The following is a 10,570-nucleotide window of genomic DNA, read 5'->3' as shown; positions in this document are numbered from 1 at the left end:
CTGTCAAATCAGGCTTTTGTAGGCCATCAGTTCAATCGAACGCTACGCAGAACTCTTTCCTTAAGAAGGATTTGTGCTCCTTCCTTATTAAAGACGAAAAAGTTGAATTGGTTCACACACCCCCCCTTGACTTCCTCCCTCCCACAAAAAAATCCTCTTGTCTCATAGCAAAAAAAAGGGGTCATTGGTCTCAACCAATCATTGATTGTGAGCTCACAGATGGACGTGCCGGCCTGCCCAATGGCAACCCAGCAGCAAGTTCATTATCCTAAATACATGTAAGACCAGCTGTCCCACCCAACCCTGTGAGGGAGATGTGATATAAAAACAGCGGGGCGGCCCCTTTTTTTCCTAGTCTGCTACTTACATCGACTCTTAGCTTGTCGAGAGAAGTAACACTAGGGCTTTACTCCCTCCTCTTTAAGTCTCTTTCCTGCAATCTTTCCTTATCAGCATCATGGTAAGTGCAGGCGGAATAAAAGGTTTTGATGGGAAGCTTAGAGGGGGGAAATCACTAGAAAGGCTGAAAAAAGGGGATGGGGGTTGTAGCTAGAATGCTGGGTGTGGAATGGAACGTGATGGGGAGACCGGTGAGTGGGGGCGGCTGAATGCGGATTCAGTGGACTGCAGAGAAACAGAAAGGAAGAGGATGAGTGGAAGAGCGCGCGGATCAGGGTTCTAGGCGGGGGGGAGGGAAGCGTTTGTAATGTAGAATCCATGCGCAATTCTGCATGAATCATCTACGAAGACGCGGTAGATTCCCGGGGTTTCAAAAGAGGATGTGTTCTATGGGGGGGGGGGGAGGTTTTAAAACGCGCACAAAGGACACGTGTGCAGCTTGGGTGAGCGCCACAGAGAGGAAGTGCCCCTTCAAATTGCACTGGAGGCGGCTTGAAATTCGGAGTGGCGGGCAGTGGGCTCGAGGGGAGTTGCACGTAGGACATTGGGGAGATACAGGGGGAAGGCTGTAGAGATGAGGTTTGGGGTGATGGTAAGCCTGAAAGAGGGTAAGGAAAGGAGGCTTTTTATGTTGGGGTGGAATAGTAACTGGTGCGGAGGTGAGGCTATGGGGGTTAAGTGTGGTAGGCAATGTTCCCTCTAAGCTGTGGAGTCGTGTGAGCAAAAATTCTACTTTGTGAGCTGCTGGCATTAAAGTTGTGAGCGAGCGATTTGGCTCCTGCATAAATTACTTTGCTCTGGATCCATCCCTGCCTGAGTGAAGACAAAAATATGTGAGCTGGAGGCTAAAGAATTGTGAGCTAGCTCACACTAACTCAGCTTAGAGGGAACACTGGTGGTAGGGACCTAGAAAGGCCCCCCGATGAGGAATAGTTGGGAGGGAGGCGCATGGTGTTGCATTGGCGCCTTACGCGCGCCAGCCGTTAGGCTCTTTCCCGCGCAAGAGGTTGGGGGCGGAGGGGGCCGAGTCCCTTTGCCTCGTGGACGGGACGGGAAACGAGCAAGCGCGTTGCGTTCTGCTTCCGCTGCAACGCCGGTCTGGGGGGGGGGGCTTCCACACGTTGCTGGAGGATACAGTATCTGTTTTTTCTGCAGTCTAGAAGCACGAGAGATACAAGGTTAAAACATCTTTCCCGTTTTCGATTTTGCTTCTTTTCCAGCCTCTCTCTCCCCCCCCCTTTGGTCTTGAACCTCCCGAAAATGAGGCATGAACTGGGTGTGGCTCAGGCACATATGAAGATGCTCCCACCCCCCCGTTTTATTGACATGATCTCTAAACTGAAAACAAGCCATTGAAAAGTGCATGCAGAGAACCAGAGAGACATAGTAGTCAGTAATAGATTACTCCTGAGGAGACCCAGGTTCAGATTCCTCTCTTCATAAAACTTAGTGGGTGACCCAGTGCTTTCTGTATTACACTGTTGTTGATAAAAGATGGAGGCAAAAACCCCTCAGTAATGGCAAATAGATAAATAGGTACCACTTCAGTGGGAACGTAACAGTGTTCCATGCGCCTCAGCGTTTAGTCATGCTGGCCACATGACCACGGAAACGTCTTCAGACAGCGCTGGCTCTTTGGCTTGGAAATGAAGATGAGCACTGCATCCCTTGAGTCGGATTTGACTGGGTGTCAAGCAAGGGAACCCTTTACCTTTACCTATGTCTCCTTACTTCATTAATATACTGCATTTCTGCCCAAAGTAGCTTACATCATTCTTCTCCTTTAATCGGCACAACAATCCTCTGAGGTAGGTTAGGCCCAGAGTGTGACTGGTCCAAGGTCATCTAGCAAGCCGACATGGCAAAATGGGCATTCGAACCTGGGTCTCTCAGTATCTAGTCTGACACAATGCCCACTATACAACTGCCTCGTCGTCATTTTTGGACAGGTGGTACAAAAATGTATTAAGTAATATAAAAATGTTCCTGCAATATTTCAACTTAAGTATCACTGATGTGACTGCTTTAGACCATTATGAATCCTTTCATAGTGTATGATAATCCCATTTCAGCAGACCATGACTGCTAGATAACAATGAGGAGAAAAGCATTCTTCCAGTCCCTGTAACATGATGAAAATTTGGCCCAAGCAGATGGCTGAAATGAGGGACTAATAAAGCCCTTAAAAGAAGCTTAACTGTTACATTCTGGATTCTTAGTTCCTTCTCTACAGCACTTAATTTGCTTAGCTTAGATCAGTTAATGTCCGGAAGGCTCAGTTGCCTATGACATCTTGTGACATATGTTTGTTTTTCCGTGGTTGGGTTTTGTTTTTTGAGGGGGGGGGGTTGCAGGGGAGGGGAGAGATTCTTGCCCAAGACTCCGAGGAATGTGTTGCAGCAGGTGGTGTCCTGCTGATGGTGGGGTCTGGGTGTAAGGAACACTAGTCTATTAGGGTGATGAGGAAGAGAAGGCATGACTATATCTAGGCTTGAGATAATCCTAGCTACAGGCTGTAAGCAGATGTTCAGCACAGATGAAATCCATGCTGATAGGAAACCATTTTCTTAGGCTCGGCTCTCTCCCCCCCCCCCCAATGCAGACGTGGGAGGCTGCCTACATCAGCTTTGCGTTCTGAGTCAGCTGATGGGTTGTAAGTGGTGTGAGTTCTGGAAGGCCATTCAGAGTGCTGGCTGCAGGGAAGCACAGATGCTGCTTTGTACTGAATAGCTTATTAATAATATTTTTATAGACCACAGAACGCTGCTCCGTGATGAAGTCTTCCTGCAATGTTGGAACTTCATTATGCTGGCAAATGGAAGCCAGTCTTTTAAAAAATGTCTGTTCTAGTCATAAGAACATAAGAGACGCCAATGTTGGATCAGGCCAAAGGCCCATCCAGTCCAACACTCTGTATCACACAGTGGCCAGAAATACCAGTGCCATCAGGAGGTCCACCAGTGGGGCCAGGACATTAGAAGCCCTCCTAACCCCAAGCACCAAGAAGACAGAGCATCACTTGCCCCAGAGTCCCTATTTATACCTTGTGGCTAATAGCCACTGATGGATGTGTTAATCACTCTTTGGGTGAAGAAGTAGTTCCTTTTATCCTAACCCGACTGCTCAGCAATTTCATGGAGTGCCCACGAGTGCTTGTATTGTGAGAAAGGGAGAAAAGTACCTCTTTCTCTACCTGCTCTTTCCCATGCATAATCTTATAAACCTCAGTCATGTCACCCCTCAGTCCTCGTTTCTCCAAGCTAAAAAGCCCTAAGTGCTTTAACCTTTCCTCATAGGGAAAGCATTTCAACCCTTTTATCATTCGAGTGGCCTTTTCTGTACTTTTTCCAAAGCTATAATATCCTTTTTAAGGTGTGGTGACCAGAACTGCACACAGTATTCCAAATGAGGTCGCACCATTGATTTATATAGGGGCATTATTATATTGGCTGATCTGTTTTCAATACCCTTCCTAATAATCCCCAGCATAGCATTGGCCTTCTTTATTGCAGTCACGCACTGTCTCGACATTTTCAGTGAGTTATCTACTACAACTCCAAGATCTCTCTCTTGATCAGTCTCTGCCAGTTCAGACCCCATCAATGTGTATTTATATTTAGGATTTTTGGCTCCAATGTGCATTATCTTGCTCTTGGCCACATTGAACCCCATTTGCCATGTTGACGCCCACTCGCCCATCCTTGACAGATCCCTTTGGAGTGCCTCACAATTCTTACTGGTTTTCACCCCCCTGAACAACTTTGTATCATCCGCAAATGTAGTCACTTCACTGCTTACTCCCAACTCCAAATCATTAATGAACAAGTTAAAAAGCAGTGGACCAGAATGAAACTGGTGCTAGAACCAGGGCACAATATTTTATTTACCTCTCAAATCCTCCACTGCCCTTTGGCCCACTACTTGAATACAATGCTTACTAAATGTTTAGTTTAATCTTTGGTATGAAGTAGAGTAGTTCAGAAACAATTTAGTCTTCAGGACCAAAAAAAATGAGAGGTGGGAAGAAATTAGTAAGATTCATGTGATGGCATTAGAGCCTGCTGTTGAAGACTGTGGCCCAAATTATTTTTCTGAGATGGATATAGTCTAGGGGAGCAGGGCCCAGGTCTTGGAAATGAGGCCAATGGCATAACGTTTTGCATGCTGGATACATGGATGGGTGGGAAGAATGGGTAAATTGCTTGCAGTTCTGTTTGATCTTTATTGGCGGTCTATGTGTTGGCACTGCAACCCAGGGAGACACCAAGAATAATCTTGGGTGGGCAGGAAAGAAAAATAGCCCTACTTCCCCCCCCGTGCATGATTCAAGCCCAACTGCAGCTTCTTTTCATTCTGTAAAAGAAGTCAGGAAAACAAATTATGGCACAAGATGTCCCAATGGGACAAAGCTGCTAAATTATGTTTCTCTTTCTTTGCTACAGCGTGAGTGTATTTCCATCCACGTGGGCCAGGCCGGTGTCCAGATTGGCAATGCCTGCTGGGAGCTCTACTGCCTTGAACATGGCATTCAGCCTGATGGGCAGATGCCCAGTGACAAGACCATTGGGGGAGGAGACGACTCCTTCAACACATTCTTCAGTGAGACGGGTGCTGGCAAGCATGTCCCCAGGGCCGTCTTTGTGGACTTGGAGCCAACAGTGATTGGTGAGCGACTTCTCTTAGTTTCCAAGGGTATGTGCCTCTTATTTGTGTAGAAGAGGCATGAATACCTTAATGGCTTGATTCTCTTTTCTCTATAGATGAAGTGCGCACTGGGACCTACCGCCAACTCTTCCACCCTGAGCAGCTCATCACTGGCAAAGAAGATGCAGCCAATAACTATGCCCGGGGCCATTACACCATTGGCAAAGAGATCATTGACTTGGTTCTGGATAGGATCAGAAAGCTGGTAAACAACTCACTGATTATCTTAAATGAGGGAGTGGAAAGACTTTTCTAGTTTGAAGATGAATAAGGAAAAGAAGTGTGTGGTATTGACACCACTGATGGGCCGATTTAGTAAATGGAAAGTGAAAGACAAATTTGGAAGTATGCTAGTAAAATGCTGAGCTTCTTCCACATGACCTGTCTTTGACTTATGGCCTTGAATCATCCTTTTTTAAAAATGAGGCCTTGTCTAAATATTGTCATGCGACAAGTTATAACAGGCTCCATGTGGCTTATCCTTGCAGTGTCCCTACATGTATTCTATTCATTTCCTGTATAATACAGAGATGCTTGATGTCACTCCTCAGAAATAGAGGATGGCATAGAGCATTTCCGTAAGGTACAGACTGGAATGTATGTATTTGCCCAGTATTATCATGCTGTAGCAGTAGCAAGGTTATGTTGTCTAATACGTAGACAGGGTGGTGGTTGGAGTGGAGGCTAGTTCTCCAGTAGCTGTAGAGAAGGAGAATGTGTAGGAGACATGACAGAGTTCAGAGCAAAAAGGGAAGAGAGATGTGCTTGATGACAGTACATGCTTTGCTCATAGAAGAAGTACGGAACCACTCAGCTTCTATCTTTTTGTCCGTGATACCTTGCCAAGGCTCTGTCCCCAAACAAAACTATCTGGACAATAAAATGGAATGTTCTGCTTAAGAATCTCACACATGAAGCAGCCTTATACTGAATCAGACCAATGGTCCATTAAGTCAGTATGGTCTACTCAGACTAGCAGCGGCTCTCCAGGGTCTCCAGTGGAGGTCTTTCATATCAACTAATACCAGATCCTTTAACTAGTGATGCTAGGGATTGAACCTGGGACCTTCTGCATACCAAGCAGTTGCTCTGCCACTGACCCACAGCCCCTCCAAACATCGTTGTTCTGAGAATCTCTTCTCACTTCTGTTTCACAGCACTTTGGGGGGGGGGCAGGAAGAGTGCCAAGCCCTTTGTGAAGACTGCCAGTTAGTTTCAGGGGAAACTAACCTGCCTAAAACTAGGATGTGATATGTGAAGAAAAAAAGAGGGGGAGAAATGTTCTTAAGTATATTTACATGATATCTGGCTCAAAGTAACTCCTGCCAGTTTTGTCCTCTATTTGTCTAGATTATTCAGACTGTGCGTCCAGCAGTAATACTCTACTCAATAAAAGCCATCCTATCCACTGCCTAGCTGAACTCAGGAGGATGAAGCTACTGTTCATGCCCGGTGGACTGGGTTGCTGTTACTTTAATCTTTCCCCACCCCAAGTTGCTGCTCTGCTTGATGAGCAAAGTCAGGGCAGAGGGGCTTCATTAAAAAGTGTGGATTTGTTTTCAATACTGGAGTTTGCTTATATTGTTCTATAAGCATGTGAATTAGCACTTAGTTTAGAGGATGTAGAAGTCTACACCCCTGCCCCAAATACAGGTCAGAGGGTCATACCCCAGATCAAAAGGCAGCTCACCCAGTGCAGCTCACTGCATTGCCCTTCCCAACTGTTGAACAGTTCAAGACCAGTAGCATGTTAGCCACCAACAAGCTTCCAAGGTGTAAGCTTCCCAGGTTGCAATGAAGAGTCACCTCTGAACATCTCTTGCCTTGAAAACCCTACGGGGTCACCATAAGTCGGCTGCAACTTGATGGCACTTTCAATCACCACCAAGCTTTTATGAATCAAAGCTTCTTTTGTCAGATACAAGAATGAATGAAGAGGGTGGGACAGATGTTACAAAAAAGGGCCAGTTGGCGTCAGGATGATAATAGACAAACTCCAGTGTTGAAGATAAATATTTTTTAAATAAAGTAATGGCTTTCATGAACTGATTGTTCCTTTTAAAGGAAGGGCAAGAGCCTTCCTTCAGTCCCAGCCTTGCCAAGGCTTGTGGGCTGAGGGTTATCTTCTCATATCAAAACAATCATGAATAAAGTTGGTTACCATGAGGCTGGAGAGCAAGCCAAGAATAAAAGAATGCAAGAGGACTAGGCAGCCCTGTAACAGCATGAGGCAGTTTAGGAAGTCTATTCAGAAATAGCTCGTGACATGGATGCAGCTGCAACAAGAAAGGAGATTAGATGAAGGCAGTGAAATCTGTTGACTTAAAGCAGTCTTAATGTAGAACTCTCCTTGACTGTTAAGGCTGCATTAGAAAGGATTTTAATAGCTAAAGTAGTGCCCTACTAAAGATGGTCTTAATTCATTATTTGTGTAACCAGCAATCAGAGTCTGACAACCATAGGGATTCAGCATTGCTGTCTAGAAAAGAGACTGTCTTCTCATCTTGTCAGTCCTCTTTCACTTGAGCAAGCAGTTCTTTAATGAGTTTACTCACGTTAACTGAGAATAAGGAAAAACTTCAGCAAAGTTGTGAAAAATCTACATAGGCTACTGAAATATATTTTAACTTTAAATATCTGTCATTTCAACAGGCTGACCAATGCACAGGTCTCCAGGGGTTCCTGGTCTTCCACAGCTTTGGTGGTGGCACTGGCTCTGGTTTTACTTCCCTGCTGATGGAACGTCTGTCTGTCGACTATGGCAAGAAGTCCAAGCTGGAGTTCTCCATCTACCCAGCTCCTCAGGTCTCCACCGCTGTCGTTGAGCCCTACAACTCCATCCTGACCACCCACACGACCTTGGAGCATTCTGACTGTGCCTTCATGGTAGACAATGAGGCCATCTATGACATCTGCCGAAGGAACCTTGACATTGAACGCCCCACCTACACTAACCTCAACCGCCTCATTAGCCAAATCGTGTCCTCCATCACAGCCTCCCTACGATTTGATGGTGCTCTGAATGTAGATCTGACAGAATTCCAGACCAATTTGGTGCCCTATCCTCGTATCCATTTCCCTCTGGCCACCTATGCCCCAGTCATCTCTGCTGAGAAAGCTTACCATGAACAACTCTCTGTAGCAGAGATTACCAATGCTTGTTTTGAGCCAGCCAACCAGATGGTGAAATGTGACCCTCGCCACGGTAAATACATGGCCTGCTGCCTGTTGTACCGAGGCGACGTTGTTCCCAAAGACGTCAATGCTGCTATTGCCACCATCAAGACCAAGCGCAGCATCCAGTTTGTTGACTGGTGCCCCACTGGTTTCAAGGTTGGTATCAACTACCAGCCCCCCACGGTGGTCCCCGGGGGCGACCTGGCCAAAGTTCAGCGTGCCGTCTGCATGCTGAGCAACACCACAGCCATCGCTGAGGCCTGGGCTCGCCTGGACCACAAGTTTGACCTGATGTATGCCAAGCGTGCCTTTGTCCACTGGTACGTAGGGGAGGGGATGGAGGAAGGAGAGTTCTCAGAAGCTCGGGAGGACATGGCTGCCCTAGAGAAGGATTATGAAGAAGTGGGTGTGGATTCTGTTGAAGGAGAGGGTGAAGAGGAAGGAGAGGAATATTAAGCCTGCTGTCCTGTGTCTTTCTGCTGGCTCCATGTTTTTTCATCTTGACACACTTGGCTAAATTATGAAAGAGTGCAGCAGTCCACTAGAATATCTTGCCATTCCACTATGTGACCATGTTGATTTTCCATGTCTTTGTAAACGTATCATCATGTCTGAAATAAAGGCTTTAAAAAGACTGGTATGTTTCACTTGTAATATAGCTGGTTTCACAACTCCAGTATAGTAGGCTTGAGTCAAAGGAGCTGGGGAATGCTAGTGCTTGGCAAGTGTGGACCATGATTTCTGCTGTCTTCAAGGTTATGCCAGGGGAAACACCTTCTCTGCTGCATGCAGCCCATTCACACACACAAGACAGTTCATTTGGTAGACATGCTAGCTAAAGTTCTGCTTAATTTAGGACTATCTTATAGGACTGAACTTTTGTTTTAGCTGATAATAGAAATGACTTGCTAGCATGCTTTCAAAAATTACTCTGGTAACATCAAACAATGCTCTGGTGTCTTGCATAGTGTACCTTTCCTGCCTTTTTTGTTGTTCAGTCGCACAGTCGAGTCCGACTTCGCGACCCCATGGACCAGCTCCCGCCAGGCCCTCCTGTCTTCTGCCGTCCTCTGAAGTTTGCTCAATTTCATGTTCGTTGCATCTATGACACTGTCTAACCATCTCATCCTTTGCCATCCCCATCTTTTTTGACCTTCAATCTTTCCCAGCATCAGGGTCTTCTCCAGTAAGTGCTCCCTTCTCATTTGGTGGCCAAAGTATTTGAGCTTCAGTTTCATTATCTGGCCTTCCAGGGAACAGTCAGGGTTGATTTCTTTGAGGATTGACTGATTGGATCTCCTTGCAGTCCAAGGGACTCTCAAGAGTCTTCTCCAGCACCATAGTTCAAAATAATCTATTCTTCAGCGCTCGGCCTTCCTTATAGTCCCAACTCTCGCAGCCATACATGACTACTGGCAATACCATTGCTTTGACCATGCGGACTTTTGTTGGCAGGGTGATGTCTCTACTTTTTATCATGCTGTTTAGGTTCGCCATCACTTTCCTCCCAAGGAGCAGGCGTCTTTTAATTTCATGGCTGCTGTCACAGTCTGCGGTGATCTGGGATCCCAGGAATGTTATATATGCCTTTTAGCATATTGTATTTCACATATATTCTCTTGTGAGGCAGGTTAGTGTTTATCCCTAGGGAGTGCAACTTGCCTGTACTTTAACTGTCATACAGAAACACCCCAAAGCATCTCACTTCCAACTTTTTTTAAAGGCACAGTTCAGAGTCCTTCAGCCTTTACGTTTCCTTGCCTAGTCTCTTCCGAAGCTTATAAGGACTTTTAGGGGCTACCGCCCCTATCTCTGAGAGAGTCCTCCCCGGAGGATTCCGAGTCCAGCTCGCCATTGGACTTACTGTCCTCCCCTTTTTCTCCTTCCTTCCCTGGCCCTCCCATCTAGACTCTTAAAAATTCCCGTGCTTTCTAGACAGAGTCAATCTTTTCTTTTTTATCCTTGATTTTGAAGGTTACACCTTCTGGAGTTAACCATCTATATCCAATTGCATTTGTTTGTAGAAAAGGAATTAATTTGTTGTATTTCTTTCTCCTTTGTCTTATTTCAAATGGAATGTCTTTTAACGTCCTGATGGTATTCTCCCCCACTTTCAGGGGTGCTCCAGATACTGCTTTCAGGATTATATCCCTCACATGCCTCTTCGAGAATCTTACCACAATTTCCCCAGGCAGATTGTTTTTCTTTATATATCCTGAATATGACCTATAGGCCACATCCATTTCGTTTAACAAGAGTTTCGCCTTCCTATCTGTCACTGGGGCCAATA

At 45.9% G+C, this 10,570-nt stretch overlaps 1 protein-coding gene across 1 annotated transcript; it reads left to right on the top strand.

Annotated features, from left to right (window-relative positions):
• The first annotated feature begins 375 nt into the window (after positions 1-375).
• TUBA1B (tubulin alpha 1b) lies at positions 376-8,864 on the top strand. Its single transcript, XM_015405900.1, has 4 exons — positions 376-460; positions 4,842-5,064; positions 5,160-5,308; positions 7,756-8,864. Exons 1-4 carry the CDS (start codon positions 458-460, stop codon positions 8,734-8,736), a joined length of 1,356 nt encoding a protein of 451 aa, XP_015261386.1. The 5' UTR covers positions 376-457; the 3' UTR covers positions 8,737-8,864.
• Positions 8,865-10,570: the final 1,706 nt, after the last annotated feature.

The sequence above is a fragment of the Gekko japonicus genome, unplaced genomic scaffold (genome assembly GCF_001447785.1).
Source record: "Gekko japonicus isolate JY-2015 unplaced genomic scaffold, Gekko_japonicus_V1.1 scaffold246, whole genome shotgun sequence".
NCBI lineage: Eukaryota > Metazoa > Chordata > Lepidosauria > Squamata > Gekkonidae > Gekko > Gekko japonicus.
Note: the sequence above shows the minus strand (reverse complement) of the source record. Positions and strands in the feature narration are given on the sequence as shown.